General features: G+C 36.3%; 1 protein-coding gene across 2 annotated transcripts in view; it reads right to left on the bottom strand.

Annotated features, from left to right (window-relative positions):
• RBKS (ribokinase) overlaps positions 1-20,184 on the bottom strand; it is a 69,087-nt gene that overhangs the window by 29,300 nt on the left and 19,603 nt on the right. For both annotated transcript variants that reach the window (XM_085315892.1, XM_085315891.1), the window contains exons 3-6: positions 15,666-15,729; positions 12,789-12,851; positions 6,063-6,227; positions 941-1,032 (exon numbers count right to left, since the gene is read on the bottom strand). In XM_085315892.1, the coding sequence (XP_085172018.1) occupies positions 941-1,032; positions 6,063-6,227; positions 12,789-12,851; positions 15,666-15,729 (384 nt within the window). The remainder of the gene's footprint in view (positions 1-940; positions 1,033-6,062; positions 6,228-12,788; positions 12,852-15,665; positions 15,730-20,184) is intronic.

Raw genomic sequence — 20,184 nt, 5'->3', positions numbered from 1 at the left:
TTAGACCCTGAAATGCTAGAAGGCTCATGAACTTCTGATATGGTTTGTGATGGATTTTAACAGAAATTTCAAAGGAGGCTATTCTGGCAAATGATAGACATTGTCATAAAATGAAAAATCCTACAATAAGCAGGGCCATGCTTTTCTCTTAGCTCCTTTTCCTCCTCCCTTCCCCAAGGTATCATGTTCATTGTGGAAAGCATGTTTGTGGGAGATAACTTGAACTACGTTCAGGGCATGGCTTCTGTCCACTAAGYTACTCTCACGCATTCCTGTTTATATAAAGAGAGAGTGAGGGGAAGGATCACAGCATGCATAATGCTAATAAATTGAAAATTTAAACAAAGGCCTTATGAGACAAGGCTTAATTTGTCTCTTGTGACAAAAAAATTATTTGCTTTGGGAGAAGTAACACATTTGAATTAGAGAGGGAGAGAAAGAACAAAAATGGAAACATACAGTTGAAGGACTAGCAAAAGAGAGATTTACTGAAAAAAGATCAGACAGGAAGAGGTATTTACCATCAAGTGCAGCATGCATGCATCACCTCCCAGCAAGCCAGTTTAAAACTGTCAGAACACTATGGCTAGCACATTCCTGCTAATCATTTCAAGGGACCACAGAAAAAGGACAAGGATCTATTTTAATATTTACCACTACTCAGTGCTAACATTTTAAAACTGTTCTTCAATGGATTTGTTTTACTCTTCTACTTGCAAGGAAGGCTGGACACAACTTTCTCTTAAGAAGCTATTAATCTAATTTCAAGTGTAATCTAGAGTTCCAGAAAACTCCGCTYATTACGCCATGGATCAAACTTGCCACCTCCATAAGTCCTATGTAAAAGGAACATGGCTCAGTTTTCCTGTTCCCCTCGCTGAGAACAGAATCATGCTGAAATTTTACTGCTTAAGACTTTAACATGACATGTGATCATTACCTCAGTTTCATTGCAGCAGAAGATGTCAGATTGGGTATAAAATTGTGGATCTAGGTCAGCAATGGCTGGAGCTGGATTAAATAAAGTCTTTACTGAAAAAAAAAAAAGGAAAAGGGAAGTCTAAATCTCTGGTATTTCAGATTCATAAACCACAATCTGGAACATCAAATTTTCTGTATTTATGTTTAATATCTTCCAAGTTCTTATTGCATTCACATCTCCCAATGTTTCTTACTAACATACAGATGTCTCGCATTTTCTGTCTACAGTTTATAGAGATGATAAAAGTTTTATTATATTAAAGTTCCCTTCAAATTAATGTGCAGTCACCTGTCATGATGGGAACATGACAGAAGAGTAATAAAAAAGGAAATAATCAAGAAATTATTAAATAAAAAAAGAATAAAGATATCGACAATAATGCAATTTAGACAATAATTAATTTATGATATTTCTTCCAGAATTTTAATAGATTTTACAAGAATTGATTTCGTTTTAGATTTTTTTCTGAGTAGAGTATGTATGATTATCTGCCTTCTATACATAAAGAAACAGGGGCATAGAGTACTGAAGGACATGTTTAGACAAGGGTTAAAAGGTTCTTTTGAATGCATTACCTAACATGTTCAAACTGTCACATTGTAAAAATACAGTGGAGACAATGCACTGTATATTTTTAATATGTTATCTGGCAGAGATAAACCTTAACTTAAAATGTGGTGGAATGTGTTAGTTAACCCAACTTGAAATCCTAGCCTGAGGTCCTGTGTAACAGCAGAGAAGGTTTGTCTTAAGGATAGTATAAGTGACTTACTCACTGTTAACACAGGAAGTCTGCAGATTTGGTTTCTCACTTTGCCAATTTTATGATTAATACTTGTGTCTTAACCACAAGACCATCTTTTTATATAAAGCACACTTTCTTGTATTAGAAGTAATCCTTATAGTAAGGGTCCAAATCTTCCAATTTCAGTCCTAAAGATACAGTTAAATTCCTAAGCTATGTAATATTCAGGCACCCTGAACACTTCTGCATCCCACTTAATTCTCTGAAGAGAAAGATTCTCAGTGACTTGTGAAATCTGTGTACAGAGGAGTTTAGGTGATGACCTTTACGATTAACCTTCTTCGAAAATTTTAGCCTGCGAATGCACAACTTTATCATTCCTCTCTACCTGTGTCATTAAAAATATTATTAATAAAGCGATAAAAACGCTCATGCAAAAGTCAAAAAATGCCAGAATTAGCATTTCCAGTGAAATCTTAATTTGGTTGTCTTATGCTATTACAATACAGTATGTATTATAACACACTCTTTAATTATATGATCACATACCACTGAAAAACAGCATGTGATCATATAATTAAAGACTAACATAATATATATGCAGAAAGGAGACAAATTAAATTTTCACAAGCAAGCTTTAACTCTTGCATTTCCTATTTTTGAACTGCAACCCTAATAAAGTTTTTTCAGCACAAATCTTTTAGGTATTCTTTTCTAGGTAAAACAAAGAAACAGCACATATTGAAAAACACACTCTTTCATGCAGGATCAGATTGCCATATATATGAGTGTTATAACACTGGAATTGTTCCAGCTTGGGTTTTTAGTAACACAGACTCATCAGTAACAGCAGTAGAAGATATTCCCATTAGTTTGCCCCCATATTTAGCATTAGCTGAGCAGCAGGGAGACTGGGGAACCTTAAGATTCCTGTTCAGGCTCTGAAGAACAGCGGGGCTTGTGAACAACTTAATCAGCTTGCTCCCCTTAAGAATGACAAAATCTGTTCTGCCCGACTTCTTTCTCTTCATCTGCCAAGATCCATTCTGCTCACTCAGTTTCTCTTTATGCATCCTTGCATAAGCACTACGTAATAGTAAGCTCTTTCATTCAACCTTCATCACATTTTTTTCTTGTCCCCTCCTCTCCTATGCTTCCTTCTTCCCACATCCAGAAAGCCACAGTGSCAGTCTTCCAGACCTCACCTCCACTCTCTTCAACACACCCTATATTCTGTTCCACATTAGTTCCCCTTTCAGTTTCTTTCTTCTTTCTCTGCCACCCCAAAAATCAAGCAAATTCCTCTTACAATTCCTTTGTCTGAAATCTTATTTCTCTCCAACGATTCTTGACCAGCTTTATCTCTTTTGTATTTAAAGCAAGCAAGCTTCTCCTCTGCATTTCCTCAGCCTACCCAAGATGGTTAACAGCCTAAAAGAAATAAACTGCTTAAACCCAGATTTAGGAGCTATATTGAAAGTCATGTTGCCTAACTGGAACATTCCCCTGTGTGGACAGACTCTCAGGCGAAATCAGCTACAAAGCTCTAAAAATTCTTTATTAAGTCTGTTTGAAAGGTGGTAATTTTTCACAAGGCATGTAATACAGTTAAAATTAGGCAGTTTTCCATACCATTGTAAAGATATGTTTTTAGAAGAAATCTCCCTTGCTATCCAGTTTTAAATAAGTTTTATATTGCCAGTATATATCCTTTAAATGGGGGAGTACTTTTGCATAGCCTTGTTTCTGTAGCCACAATACTTGAGCAGTTTTGGCAGAAATTTTACAAATAATTTAATCACAGACATACAGCTGGTACAGAAAACTGCAGCCCAAGATTAAAAAGTTACCGCATCTGAAAAATAGATCTTCCACTGGGAAGCGACATGCAATGTTAGTAACTGAGGCTGCTTCCAGCCCTGGTTATGATATGCTTTCATTCTTTACTACAATATTAATAGGCTGGACATTATTAGCCTGTTTTTTTATAGAGGCTGTCATTACAGAAGCCCCAAAACTGCATTACAGACTTTAATACGTAATAACATTTTGCCCATCAATGAAGTGGTCTCCTTCTTGGAAGCAATAGCACCCCTTCTTGGAAGCAACAGCAGTTTCAAAGTACATGGCCAGTAAGAAAAACCTAGAATTTTCCAGTCCTATTTCCATTGCAATTTATACCCATTTAATGTAATTATTCACAACCCTTTTTTCCTTCCTTCTCCTGAAGACTGTCGAAAGATCTCCAATAATCAGTGCCACAATGAAAGGATGTCAAAACATGAGCTGGCCCTCTCCAGCTTACAGATCTAAGTGATGTTCACTGAAGAGAAAAGGGCTCTTGCCTGCCTGTGCACATTCTTTCTCCATCTTATTATTTATTTTTTTGAGTAAGAATGGAGAAGAACAAGCAACAAAACTTGAGACAGAGGTTTGAGGCATCTGGGTGTGCATCTGTTAAACAAAAATAGTCTAGTGCACTTCCCAATATACAGTACTGCATTATACATGAGGGTACTGCAGGCTAAATGAAGAGAAGCTGCATTAACAATTTACAGTTGGCAAAGGATAAATTTTACAGTGCTACAAACTGAGCCGTTTACTTGGATTTGACTGTATGTGGCATTTGAACGTGTGTAGCCTATTGTTTTAAAGCAGAAACAACTAAACCTTTCCTGATAGGAAAGCTACACAGTGATAGCAGGTTGACAGTGCAGAACTATAAATGGTCCACAGTTACTACAATGTCTTCTCAGTACCTCGTGCCGTCTACAGTTCCTAAATGCTTGCAAGTCTATTCAGTATATCAGGTTTCGACTTTTTAAATTTTTACTTAAAAAAAAATCCACACTTTTTCTTCCGTCATCAGCTGGCATCTTGTCAGCATAAAGGGACTATAAAAGAGTAGTAACAACGTAATTCAAAAATTTTGACTCATGATTTAGTAACATTCCATTAACTACTAGATTAAGAAAACTTTCAGCCATTTTCACACAGGATAAAGAAAAAATATAGTAAACTTCCTTCTCCTCCTCCCTTCTCCATTTAAGCATCCCAGATACTTCCTCATTAAAGTTTTAAATTTATATTTGTATTTGCATGAACCCAGTTTTGACATGACACTTCAAACAGAGGCCAAAATAATTTTCCTCATGCACACAGTTCTGTTTATATTGTGCATGACTACTACCACAACTTCGGAGCCACTTTCTCCCAGGCTTGCATCTAACATAGTTGCTTAAATTAGCATAAAATATGTGAAAAAGATGCATGAAGTTGTGCTACATTTGAGTTTGTTCACTCAAGCCTAGTGATCACAACAGGTGTACAACAGTCCTCAGTGCAGAATGAGGACCAAGAGCCAACAGTCCCCAGGTGCCACCATCTACTTGGGCAAGCCTGGGTCCAGCTGTGAAGAAGCAGTTAGTTCCGATCCCAGTTCCCTCCCTGACTGACCATACTACGCACTGCCTCCTCCCAGCCTTATCTTCTGGATAGATGCAAACAACATATTTTTCATCTCACAGAGATGCCTCACTGGCCTAGCTATTTACTTATTATTGTTCAAGCACTGTGGTAGTTGAGCTTGATTAAGTGAAACCATTACAGACATTTAAACAACAAAGCGTCATGGCAGTAATGAAACCTCACCCAACTCCAGCAAAATGTCAACTTTTATCCAGGTGTATGGCAGTGGACTGCTACACTGAAGGAACAGCAGCTTACATTTAAAAGTACAGTAACAATTATAAATAATTGCACAGTTCACAATTTTACCTATTTAATGGCAGCATGCCAAGTCACACTGTAAGAATTCTAAAGACTAAAGAGAAAAAGCATTTTTTTTTTTTTTACTTCAAGGATGTTAACTTCTGTACAGGAAACCACAYTCACACTTAATGCTATACTGACTGAAGAGGGACAAAAGTCATTTTTTGAGGTAATTTCATTCACTTTACTGTGTGTGGAACTTTACTGACTTGTATTCATTATACTTGTTCTGCACTGGAATAAAACCAGGGTCAGGGCAATAGTTCCTAACCTAAAGACATAACCCTGTATTTAGTCCAACATGACCAAAAGAGCAAAAGCAGCACGAGACATACATGGGGAGATTATAAGGATTTATTTCATTTAAGGTAACCACTGACAATTTTAGAACTGAACTCAATTTCTGTAATGCAGTATGAATTTCTTCATTATTGTTTCATTTGTGAATAAAACTAGTATTATAGAAATCAGACTAGACCACAGGATCTTAGCATAGAAAGCACAATAAAGAACATTTTTTATGCAACACAAATGAGGGACACTGAACGGCTTATGTTAAATTACCTCCACTGGCATGTGCCATTTTCAGAGCTTCAAGAGAAACAGCAGGCGTTATTTCTAGCTGGCAAACAACCACTTTGGCTTTACAGATGACGTCAGCAGCCCTCTTCAGGTCTTCACAACTTAAAAGTAGATTGGCTCCTGGGACTATAACGATAACATTCTGTCCTAAAGAGAAGATACTGTGATTTTACATTAACCTTTTGCATTAAAGTAAGTAAAACAATTCCTTGCTTTTCTCCAATATCTTTCAGACAAATACTTCAATTTACTTTCCAAAAAAATACTTCCACATTGCTGGCATTTCAAATACCCAAATACTTCAGAAGATAATCAAAAAGATTAAAGGATTAATGAATGCTATGCTTCACTTCTAGTGCAGTACATATGCCTTCAGGATAACTCACACTTGGGTTTTCCAGAGTCTTATTTTGGTGTTTTCATTTAACCCTACAGAAGTACTACACTAATCACAGTTGAGATCTAAGCCTGATATCTGCATTTTCCTGAAGTATTTATTTAGCACTTGAAAAGAAGTGCATCAATGTGATTGCTGCGTTCAGATGCCCAAAATGCAATCAAAATTTTCATTTTCCCATCCCAGAGCAGAGAACATGAAACAGACCTATGAAAATTATGCATGTCCTTAAAATTACAGAGAAGCAGGCTTGCTCCATTTACCTAAGACAAGTCATGTTAGAGACCCTAACTATCATGAAAACCAGAAATCAGCTTGTCAATTAAAACCAGAAAGCTAATGACTATGTCTAAGAAACACCTTATCAGAAATGAATAAAGAAGCTGGGTGGCTGATTCTTTTGAACTTAAAGCTGGTCAATGGAAATTTCTAAGCAAAGGCATGCTACATAGCACAAGCATGGCAATATCTCACAGCATTTCTAAGCTTCTTATCATTCTAGTAGTTTGTTTTACAGCTAGGTGAAGAGATTCATTTATGTAGGTTCCAAATATTCTTTTGCTTTTCTTCAGACATGCAAGTTTCCTTCTTTTATTGCTGTTTCTTTGTTTCTTTCATTCTTTTTTTTAACCTCTGTTACAACACCTAGAGACCTTCAGGCATGGGTGCCTACAAATTAAAATTTATTATTAATCACTAAGGTATTAAATTCAATAAGTCAGTTGTTCCTTGATTTACAGTCTYAGCCCGCCCCCGCTGAAGATTCCTTTAATGACTGCCAATCATTAAAAGCTACCAATTCTGTAATGAACTGAATTACTCTGTAAATAAATATTTATGTTTTTAAATGCACTATTTTTCTTGAATGAGACTTCAAAGTCTTTGAATAAGCAACGTGCAAAGCTTGTCTCCTTAAATATGTTCTGAAAAGCAAGCAGGACAATGGAAAGAATAATATAATGATCTCAGAGGGAGGGGCCCAAGCTTTCTAAAGCAATTCTGCTGTCAATGGTTTGGTACAGAACAGCTGCATTTGAAAACCTAAACCTCAGCATTTAAGGCCAACGCCCTGCTTTTCAACAGACAGTGATGGGCATCTTGGATTAAAAAAAAAGGAAAATACTTTCTGCAACAAGTAAATACTGTCAAGATATCTGAATCCTACTTAGGAYGCTTTCAAAGCCAAACTGCACTTATTTTCCCAACCATATATTCCTTAAGCCGATAGGGTCCAGCACGTAAAAGTTGTAAAACACAGGGAATTGGTGGAACAAAAATATATTTCATTTCAGCTTGGACTCTGCGCTATCTAGAATGTCAGACTCTATTTACATGTCTTGCTGCATTATCTTGCTGAACTATTTAGCTGTACTGACATGTATATTATTATTAGGCTTTAGAGTTAATGGCCCAAGGCAATAAGGAAGGCTGTTTGCTTAAACCTATATGTGCAAATTCAAAGTAAACAGTATTGCACTGGATCACAGTCAGAAGACTGTATTTCTAACTACAAAAGGTCAGAGATTTATGGTCCACTTTCAAACCAACTGTACCTGCCAGAGAAACACATTACTACTTCCATAAAACAATCCAGTCTGATTTGACCTAAAATGTACAGAAAAAGCCATGTTCTGTTCTTAGCTACATACTCCACACCAACTGTGAATGACAACAGTCACCATAAATTTACATTAGCGTGCATGAAAGCAGAATCTGACCCAAAGTACTTAAAACTAATATCAGAATTTTGTACCACTGGCAACCATTTTGCTGAAAGCAATTATTTTTCTAGGGAAATCAGATGGGAACTCAGCACCAGGAATAACAGAATTAAAAACAAATGGTAAACAGAGGTGGGATTCATCCCGCCAAATATCAACTAATTTTTAAAGTTTTCAAAAAGATTCTACATTCTATAAAATTCTAGGAAAACTGAYTTCTAGAAATTAGTTTTCTAGGTTCCTTCAACAGTCAATTGAGAGAAACAAGTACTGTCAGAGGTTTTTTCATCTTGCTTATCTTAGATATCTGTTTGAGGAGATAAACTTGTCTGGAGGTGACTATCTATCTCTATTAACAAGAAATGAAGCCTTGAAGTGCACACTAGACTATGAAACAGGTTAAGTGAAACAAAWTTTTTCCCACACCAAGAATGAGGAAAATGAATTTACTGTGTTACAGTTATTCTAAAATATCTTTTCTTAGTTTTATTGTGTGCAGCTACACAATAGTAAGTTTTGCAAACATCAGCTAAGCATTAAGGGCCACATTCACAGCTGGCATAAGCTAGAACAGCTAAATGAAGTTGATAAACCTATGAAAGCTTACACCAGATGGGGACTGGGTTCATCCAAAACAGCATGAATGCTGAATATGTAAATTCTGTTCTCAATTAGGCTTCTAAACCTGTTAGTGTCACTTCTAAGAAAGATGSAAAACTCATTTTTATAGATGCCACCAGATGAGAAGTGCCAATAAACATCTCAGTACAATAATCTTTGCTTTACTTTCTAAAAACTAAAAGCCATTAATGCGCAGAACTCACCAATATCTCAAACAAAGCAATAATAATAATAGCTGCAGAGCTTCTGCATAATAATTCACAGGAAAAAAAAAGATGATATCTGTGACTATAAAAGAATGTTACAAGAAAGACATTTACTGCCAAGTCACACAGTTCAGGAGCACAAGGGCAAGTTTTGGGTGTGTCATAGTATCAAAACCTCTATGCAATGGCTTGGTACAAGCACTGAATAGTCTTTTATAGAAAATACTAAAGTTCATGATGAATGTCAATATATAAAAATCTTATATAAATTCAGGTATTTTTTTTTCATAGCCTTGATGGTTCAAAACAAAGCTTGACTCTATGGAAAGTGTAATTCAATCAAGCTGGCACATGTATTCTGTTTGACTTGTTTATTTAGTCTTATCTAAATATGCATTTTGAAAGCTTTTACAGTATTAGTGCTTTAATATTGAAGGTATATTCACTTACAAAATAATGCCTGTTCAGTTCTCCTGAAATGGTTAATAACTTTATCTTCAAGTTAGCACAATGCCTATCTCAAGCAACGGTTGTCTCGCAGTGTTCTTGTAGGTGAGCTGGATTATAATAAGCAAGAGCCCCAAATCTGTTCTGTCAATGCATGTTAATCATGACATGGCAATTTCTGTTGTCCCTTCACTGTATTTTTGCTATGAACATGGAAGTTGCCAGACAGGTTCAAAACTGCCAGTGTAATGGCTCTGTCAACAGTCAGTACCACATACACACAAAGCTGCCAAAAACCTCATAGGTTATTATGTAAAAATTTATTCAGAAAAAAAGTTTCTTTATTCTGTATGTGTGTATGTAAAAGCACAACACACATCATTTTACCGACTTTTTACTATCCAGTAACACCAATAACATATCATTAGCTAATGGTGTGGTAAGGGACAGAGTTATTGGAAGAAAGGCAAGCTGAAAGGGGCGACAACAAATGCTGGGGTTCAAAGTGGAATAATGCCTCTCAAAGATGCGACGTGTTCAGAAAAGCAGAGGTATGTTCCAGCCAGTCACCTTACGGAGGGAAGTAAAGATTCGTGTGCAGGGTCCTGGTAAGCTGAAGTTTATGTTTAGTTGACTGTACCTGAAGAGGCAGTAACATGAAAGAGAACTGCTAGAAGGAACATATAGCTACAGAGAAACACAGATTTCTGAGCCCACCCCAAAAGGAACTTCTGCAGCACCTTTGGATTGCACTTTTTCACTTGCAAATATCTCTCCACCATTCTGCATTTAAAGCAGGGATTTAACTTCTCTATCTTTTATTAAAAATACACTGCATTGTTGCAGAATATAATGCAGCTTTGGGAATATCAAATGTACCAGATAATTTTCAAACATCTACCACTTTGCCAATTAAAATAATGGATGACTTATACCTGTGCAATTCAGTAATCTGTATAAATCTTCCCAGAAATTCAGCAGTTGGGCCAGCTAAACAGGCACAGGTAAGATGAGGAAAAGTTTACTTCAGAGCCTTCTCTGACTCTGCTCTCTCATAGTCACCTTTTCCTTTCCTTTCATGTCTCCATCATAGTCTGCTCCCTGTACCYCTCTCACCTCTGCCTGTGATTTTACTCAATTTACTGGAACTGGTATTTTTCCCAGTTCATCACTATGAAGTGCAGGTTAGCTGCATGAGAATATAGTAATTAAAACTTGGCAAATTAAAGAGATGATATCTATGGTTTTTTATTTGTCTATTGTTATCTTTAACACAAAACAACCCCCTCCCCCTTCAAATGCTTCCGTTCTAGCTATAATCTGAACTAGCAGAAGCTGCTTTACACCAGCATCTGCACTGCATGTTGTGGTGCTTCTACCATGGCAGCACAACTATTGTGGTAAAACATGCATGTGTAGACAAGCTCTTTACGTGCTGTAAAACCTGTTTAGGTCAAATCAGCCAGGTTTCTACAAGGAAAAAATTGTGTCTCTTGCAACAGCAAAGCACACAAGTACTGCTATTTTATTGCAATTTACTCAATTCAGGCACCAGATGGTTTCAGATAGAAGTAACAACGAGAACCATTACCAATTCTGTGCATCTGTTTGCTTTACAGCGTTGTTCTGACCAAGTTTGCTTTTGTAGCGGATTTTAAATGAAATTGTAGGCCAGTTTTAGATGCAGTAGCTTAATTTAAGATTTTTCAGTTTCCAAAAGAAAAAGAGTACATGCCATTGTGTATTACTACTTTCACTGTGTGCATCATAAGACTATTGAGACCATTAACATTGACATCAATATGTAAGATAGTTGACTGTTAACCTTTTGGCACTGGATAATCAGTTTCTGTTTCCTAATGCTTATAAAAGTTTAGGATCCTCAAGATGGCTTTGCTCCTTATCCTGCAGAACAACTCATGGTGTTATAATTTCAACAGATCATCTTCTGTCCATTAAATTATACACTGAGTTTATCTTAGCTGGCCATGCATATGTGAATTAGGAAGCAGTAAGACTCTGCTTCTTATTTAACTATTCTGGACTGCAAACCTAACTCAAAACATGGCTACTGTACTGGAAGGCCTGGGAGCACACGCTGCTGGAATTTTCTCAGTCCCTCCTGCTTAAAATGCAAAGTAGTGACTATATGTGATGGTGGTATAAGAGAGAAGTTCTCAAGAGCTGCTGAAGTAATTTACTTGCTGACCCAAACCAAGAGAAGGAGGAGGAAGTGACAGGCAGGTATCCAGTTTATTCAACATATCAGTTACTTTATTTCTGAATTAGAGCTGTTATATAAGGCTTTGATTAATTTCAGCTATAGAAAATTAAACTCAGATCTCCAACTAATTTGCTTAGTTTTCCTGAATGTTCCTGTGTAGACTTGTCTCTAGTCATAGTTCCTTCCTAGGTTTGCTCCTGGAGTGAAGCAGTCATGTTCCCATTCCAATCTTGGGCTGTAGCCCAGATGAACCACAAAGTGTCACAGGAACTTATTAAGCTGATACGTCAGCTGAGCTGCGGTAACTGCTCTAATAAAGATTCTTAGCTGTACCCAAAGTGAACTAATTCAATCACGCTTAATTTGTTATGTTTGCATAAACATAATTGGTCCTGAGCTCTAAATTTCAATCTAGACACAAGCACTTCCCCTAAGAGCTCTCCAAATAAGGACAGAACTTGCTTGAGGAAAAGATACAGAAAGTTTTCAGAAGGGGATAATTTAGCAGTTTTGAAGAACAATATGAAAACAAGCAAATCCTCTTTTTTATCTTCCTCTATGAGAGCAAAGGCAGAGGCTACAGAAAATTAACACAGAACAAGTGTGTCACTTCACTGAGTATGCATTACTGCAGATGTACCTTGATGAAGAATTGTGGTGCTATTATAAGAATAACATAAAAACTTATACTAACGACAGCTACATTTCCTGATTCTGAACATAATGACTCACCTGGTGTGCTCATGAGGCAAACCCTTTCCTCACAATAGAAGAGCTAGGTAAATTGTGCTGAAAAAGGAGAGCTTTAACCTTCTGAAACACTGGGTACTGACTGATGTACAACTAGATGGATCAACTAGCTTATGGAATTATGGCCATCTCATTGCTAATCTAAAGGTCTGACTCTGCTTAACCTTTTAGGCAGTACAGTTAACATCTCATTCCAGAAAGGAAATGCAACAGAGTCGGAATAACATTATGGAAAAGATGAAAGATATAAAAAAATTCCACAATTAAAAATGACAAAGCAAAGGTTTCTTTTATGGCTGTAGAGGCAGAACCAAGAAGACAATTCAGAGTAGAAATATGTACCTTCACTGTTGACAACTATTGAAGCAGTTCCAGTAGCAGCATCTGTAGTCTGACCTACAAATGCTAAGAAAGGGAAAAGTTACAGCATGCATTAGTTCAATACATTACTTTCAGCCAATAGCATGTGATTCACTTTAATTGAATTAAATCTAAAATGAACCCATAACCTCCAGCAATTTAAAAATGCTAATTACTCTTTCATGTGCAACAATGCCAGAGAAGCTAACAACAACAAAAAGTGTTAATTTACACCCACAAAACAGAAATCCAAGTCCAACATTCTTTAATTTGGCTACATCTCTGCTTCAGAGAAGGCATATCATTTATATAGTTTTCTCAGGCATTCTACTCCTACATGTAAGTATTTCTTTTATCCAAAGAAACAATAGACTCAAGGCTGGAGAAAAGTAAAACATTAAAACAATAGAGCATTTAATTCTCTGTCAATTTGCATTTCATCAGGAATATTAAAATGTGCTATGAAGGCAGTGGTGAGCTTTGGATTATTTATTCAGATAAATTAGAAGTGAGGCTGGGAGCTTTGTCTATTGTAGAAAGTGTTCAGTACTTACTACTATGAGGACCTGTTTTCAGCTGTCAGTCAATTTGTCAAATACTAACCAGCAGTCCAAAACATTCTATGATAGGGAGAACTGTAGTACAAAACTATCAAAAAAGTTCAGTTTTTGCCAAAAATGATATAAGAAAAAAATCTACTGCTTCAGTTGAAATAAATTCTGGTGACCTTTTCTTTAAAAAGCTCTGGTGTTCTAACATTTTAGTCCATAAACCTGGGCAAGGGCTGGCTTTTCTTTTTTCACAAAGATGTACCTTTTGTGCCCAGTTTAAAAATCTGCTCCAACGTGAACAAGACTGAATAAAAATGAACATCACACTTACTCAGATTTGCTAGAGTATATGACAAGGACAGAGCAGAACTCTCCATGCAATTACAGCTTCTTTATACCATGTACTAGGCCTACAAACTGAGACTGAAAGCAGAGAGCTTGTGACTTCCGCGCTTTCAATCCTCTTCCTGCAGAATACAATGTTAGCAAATAGGAAAAAGGTGTGTGGGGGGGATAAGGTGGTCTGTAAGGGAACAAGAGAGTAATATAAAGAAACCATATGCAAATGATCCAGGGTATGAAGGGGAAATGGATAGGCCTGGCATTATGGCAAGGTTTTTCATCGTGTACCCAGTATCCTTCTGTGTAATAACAGGGATTGGCTAGATAAGGATTAGATAGGGATGAAAAAACAGGGACTGAAATGAGACAGAACTAGGATGAAGTTAAAGAAAACAATGAGATCAGCCTGGGTAGGGGTGAAAGGGTCTATGCACACAGAACCACCCTTGCCTCCAAATCGTGGAGTGCAACTTGGGATTCCAGACCAGCCTTGCCAGGATAATATCCCATCTCCTTCCAAGACATACCAACGTAGCAGGTGACAATCTAATATCATTCTGAAATATTTTTTAATTCAACCAGAAGAAGTCTTTACCTTGGATCTGAGTGTTCCAATCCTTCAGTTGATCTATGTGGGTATTAGTGAAGTGCAATATGATGGAATTTCTAAAGAGATTTTTTTCCTTCACTTTCCTTTGCTGCCATAAAGACTATTTAAAATTCATGTTAAGATTGCAAGGTCAATCATTTAAATCAGAAAATATGAGACTTAAGGTTGCTTGCGGAATATTCATTAAGTGCTATGCACTTTGATAGCTTTAATTACATGATCAAGGACTATTTCACTACTCAACGATTACTGCTTTATTCACAAAGCAGGCCTGATCTGGAGAGAATTAGAACTGCACACTAATAGACAGTATTTTTTAAGATAGCTTTGTCGTGTTTGTTGTATAAGTTGAAAGTTGTGCAGTGAATAAATCTTTATATACATTTGTGAAATATTCAGATATTATACTGAGAAGCATACTAAAAAAGACCAAAAATTACTGATAGTTCTGTCTTCAAAGCAGGATTTGAATAATGCAGACTAAATGAAGGTTGTGGCTGCATATTAAACAGAAAAGATAAACAGAATATCAAACTTCTTTTTAGTGATTGCATCTGTCCATCCTATCCACATTGAAGGTGTCAGGGGTCTTGTAGACAAAAATGTAATTATGTATTTAAYAATACATTTATAACAATAATACAATACACAATAATACATTTACACAAGACAAAATCAAAGTTAAAAATATACCAGAGTAACAGAATACTGTAAATGTTTATTTTCCCCATTTTCTGAAAGCCTTTTAACATTGATTTTTGTGTCCATGTGTGTTAACAAAGATTGGCTGCAGTCTATAAAATGATTGCACATGTCATTTCACAAAATAAAGGTGAAATATAGAGCAAACAAATACATTTTTGCTCTATCCCTTCCCTCTCACTCAAAAATAGAGAAGAGACAATAAAGCCAGATTTTTCAATTTCTCACCATGCACTATCATCATTAATGCCTGCATAAATACCTGCACAAATGCACTATCTTCAGGTGACTTGCAATAACGTAATAATCTGAGATTCAGAGGTAATGACATTAGATTTTATTTTCTTTCTTCAGTGGTACAGCTGACTTCAGAAGTTCCCTTATTCTTAGCTATACTCATTCATTCCTGCCACAAGTGTCAAAGCAATTATTCAAAATTTTGAATGGTAAAACATATCACATGGTTTGGTTTAAGAAAATTCTCTCTTGAGGCTTATTGACATAAACAATTTCAAAAAGTATTGTCCCAACTACAATACAGGCACAACTGGCCAGTATGGAAACTTTTAAAACCAGCTTTTCCACATGAGAAAATTCAAATTTTCAAATTGAATTTTCAAATTTCAAAAGGCTTCTTTAAAAACAAAATTTTACCTGTAGATATACCATTCTTCTTCAAATTTTCAACATAATCATTGCCAAAGGAATCCTTCCCAACCTACACAAAAGAGAAAAAAAGATGGATCTTCTGTACAAAAAAAGTAAGACAGATAGATCCGCTTTAGTCAGCAGAATGTTATGATGTAATTAGAATACAGTACTGTTTATTTTGCAGTATTTTACCTTATTTATTGTAATAGTATTCTGCAGATCTCTCCTCCTATTTTGCAAAATCTCTCCCCTCCACCAATATCCCTATATTCAACAGTTTCATTCTCTTATGACCATTTGTTTCTTTGACTTTGAAGCTTTCTGGGGACTGTAAAATCTGTAAGTTTACTGAATCTTGTACTTCTGGACCATTATTCAGTTTCAAATTGAAAGCATTAATCGCAACTTCAGCGTCCTTCTTAATTGAAGCCCATTTTTTGAATTTGCTAGCTTTAAGTCTCCCCAGTGCAAAAAATATGAAACTGTGGTTATGCTCTAGAAAGTGACTATAAACATGGCACCGCTGATTTCTATAATTTCTCAGTACTAAATATACTATTTATAATCCAACAGTTTTTGTTCATTTTATCCAACAATATCAGGCTAAGAAGAGTTATGAGAGTCAAGCTATGCTCTATTGTTTTTCTAACAGCAAGTTAAAAAGCTTGTAATTTCAGCTCCACTAATCATTTTCGCTGAACAGAATTCTGCTTGCTGTTTATTCAGAGTAATAAACATTTGTCTTTGTTACATTATGAAAGCCAAACAAATTAGAAGAGGTATATGGAGAAAAAATGGTACAACTTGTTTAACGTTAAAATAACATTAAGTATAGTTTTTAATTCACCAGTTTTAGCATGTATAGTTTGTGCTTTCACTTCCAAGTGCAAGCTGTGTATCTGAATACTATCAAAGTCTGACCAACATTACAGCAAGTATTTTTGCAAAAGAAAAGGAGTCATCTGTCAGAGAAGTAGTTAAATCAAGATCCTGGTCACAGTCTAGATGAGCAAGGAGTTACATGAAGAGCCCTAATAATCCATCTTCTCATAAAATGGCATTAAACAGCTAAATCTGCATTTGAGCAACTAGGAAGTACAGAAAGCTGCCTCTATTGCTTACTGTCAGAAAGCTTTGAGAAGGTCTGAGTACTAACTAACGATCATAAAAATCAAACCCTACAATTCAGAATTCCAAAATACGAAGCGTCACAGACTGACACCCTTTCCCTCCACTTATCCTATTGCACAACCATGTTTTGAAGTGTATTTCATTTCCTACAACATATATAAGGGAATTATCTAAAGCACTAATAGGGATGGCCCAAGTCTTTTACAAAAGGACAGCAGCAGATTAAATCAAAARTAGCCTAATCAGATGGACTGTTCCACTAATAAGTGAAAAAAAAACATTTACTTTGGTCAGTAAATATGCCACTGTTTGCACATTAGAGTATTTGTGCATCTTCRACCACTCCCAGCTTTCCAGACAGGGCAGACAGGTTGCAAGAAGCTGCAACTTCTGGTAGCTTTTGGCTGGATGACTGCAACCGTCTGCAATTTCAGACCTGAGCTATGCACACCTTTGCAAACTAGCAGTTGTGCTATTGGAATGGATTTCAGCAGATGGGTTTGTCTTCTCCCTCCCCAGGCTCCTACAAAGCTTCAGCTACAACAAATCTCAGCATTTGTTCAGTTATTTCAGCAGGAAAATATTTCATAACCATCTTCCAAAAGCTGAACCGAAACATAACTTCCTTCAAGTCTGGGTCCTACATAGCTGACAGACAGGCATCCCTTATTGTTCAACTGTCATAACAACTGAGATCAGCTGTGGTATTTCTGCTCATAGCGAGACATTTCAGTGCTGCAGGGAAGCCCTTGGAGGGGTCTCTGTGGAGGTCCTTCTCCTCTGGAAAGTTTTTTCCATGTTGGTTCATCAGCATCCATCCCAGTTAATCCTAGTGCATTTGAAGGGCTTATCTTTCCACTCAGGCTTTGCCCTCAAGGAAGACAGAGCATTGGGCATCAGACTCATTTTAGATTAAAGGCACATTTACTGACCATGTCAAATTATGTAACATTGTTTTAAATATTCTCTCCTTTTTCTCATACCCTGCTAGATGGAATATTGGATAAATGGAAAAATAAATGTCTTAGTCTGCTGACCACAGAACATATTATGTGCTGAAATAGCATTTCYTTTTTCTTAAGATCTTAAGAACAGCAGCAGTTTGTACAAGGATTATCGTCACATAGTTTGCAAATTAGAATTAGTGGAATTACAGAAGTATTYCTCAGCTTGGGTTTTCCCCACTTCTTATCATGTTTTTTATGAGTAGCTAGGAAAGCTGATGGATATGACAGCTAAAATTCTAGCAGTTTAGAGAATCAAACTCAGTCTGTACCTGAAAATTRATTATAATGAAAACACGTACTGGTTGACCATTTTTGCTTCATCTATTTTCTATAAAAATTTTTTGAGAGYGTTTACTTCTTTCCTTGCTTAGGAAATGAAACAGGCACTAAACACAACTATAAGACAGTAATACAAAAGAACCAAATTTTTGAAGATACCTGTGATACTCTGAACTGCATCTTAGATATAGCTACGTTCTTAAAATGAAGTAAGCATTCAGGCTTACAGTGCTTTTCTTAAATTTGGCTTACAGAATATCTGTGTACCTTTGACCATTTGGAACTATAGAAGGAAAATAGCTGACTATGTAATATAGTAACACAGCACTCCTTTTCTGAGTGGGAATCAGATGCAGCTGGGGCTCAAGTAAAAWTTAGCATGTCCAGCATCAGGCCAGTGACATCAGTGCTCAGCAAGGATCATCTCATATTGTTTGCCAGAAGTACAACAAGGCTTTCTTTTCGGCACATACAGCTTCTTTCAGATGGCTTCCTTCCAACAGCTTAATCTAGGAAGTTTAAAAGATTTTTTTTTTTATAATGGCTACTACAAAAAAAAATAGCTCGGGGAGCTGGGACCTTTCAAAGACCGTTGTACATTTTTCAGTACAGCCACAGAGTTCTTGTATGATCATAAGCTATTCATTTAATTTCTCAGGTCCTTTAGTTGCCTGACCATAATCTTCTACRTTTCTCTGAATCTTTGTCTTTCTTSTCTTTCTGAAGTGGCAACTAATCCATCAGCGTGTTATTTTAGCGCACTGAGCAAACTGAAGAAGGGAATTTAAGACTGATACTGTGATACATASTGGTAATCCAGACTAACATCAGCCATTTCCAAAGATATTCAGACAGAAGTAACACGACGTTTGTCACTTCTACAAGCCAAATGCAGTATTTGGATTTTAAATTAAAATCCGCAGCAATCTATGGCAACTCTAGTCATAACTGTAACCCATTCTAAAACTCCCTTTCCAACAAAACACTCAACCAACAGTCGTTGGATTTCTTCTGTGTTTCAAAGCTCCGAGGTCTGAAAGATGCCTTTGCACTTGATCTGAGATGTCTAGGTTTACTTTTATGGAGGAGATTCTCTGTCTACATTGCAAATCTCATAAAAGGATGCCATCCTCCAGTGGAACATTGCTCTGATATTAATACTGACTCCAGTCCCAGAACTTCATCTGATACAAGCAATTGCTGCACCTTTACTTGATAAAACATGTTGAGAATTATGACCAAAACAAAAATGTGTACTGAGCACAAGGCAGGGGCAAGGAATTTGGCTTTAAGAACCTGAATCCTTAAAATGACTTGTTAAAGTGAAAATAATTTCATTGTAATGGCTTGTTATTCCCTGACTGTTGCTAGTCATATTCAATGACAGATTTCATAATATCCCATTGGCCTACGCAAATATGACTGTAGTGCCCTGAGGTGAGACCATTTTGTGAAGCTATAAAGGGCACTTTTTATTTCAAATGTAAATATTAACTTTTTAATAAAAAATATAAAATGCTAAAATTTATAGATATAACAGGAAACTAGGATTCTCTGCTGTTTCTCTTCACCAATAAATATACAACAGAAAGAAATAAATAGGACTAAGTTTTATTAAAAGAGCATAAATACGGTTTTGTAAAGCCACTAGCAGTAATACCAACTATGAAATTTTATTAAGAATGCAAATGTTTCCAGAAACGTTTCACTGACTGAGCATAGTCAAGACCATTAAAAAATAAGACAAAATTCACACTTTCAGGGGAAATAAAACACTTAACATTTAGCAAGAAATGTTAGCAGAGAATTCATTGCCAATTCATCCTGTGCTTGAATCTGATTACTCTTGAACACAAARATGAACAAATACACATCACTCACAGGAGCACAAATATCCTCAGAAGAGCACTGCAGAACAACTAGTGATAATGACCTACAGAAATGCTCGCAGGTATAATTTAGTTTTATAGCTACCTTTTTTAGGCTAAATATCAGACTGGAAAATCAGTAAGGAATGATTTCTTGGCATGTTTCCAGTACTTTTCAAAACTATCCAGACAAACAACAATGATCCAACAAAGCATCTTCCCCCAGCTATGGCAGTA

Source organism: Rhea americana, unplaced genomic scaffold (genome assembly GCF_003343005.1).
Source record: "Rhea americana isolate MKP2758 unplaced genomic scaffold, rheAme1 scaffold_44, whole genome shotgun sequence".
In the NCBI taxonomy this organism is placed as follows: Eukaryota; Metazoa; Chordata; class Aves; order Rheiformes; family Rheidae; genus Rhea; species Rhea americana.
This window is presented reverse-complemented; position numbering and strand designations above follow the sequence as displayed.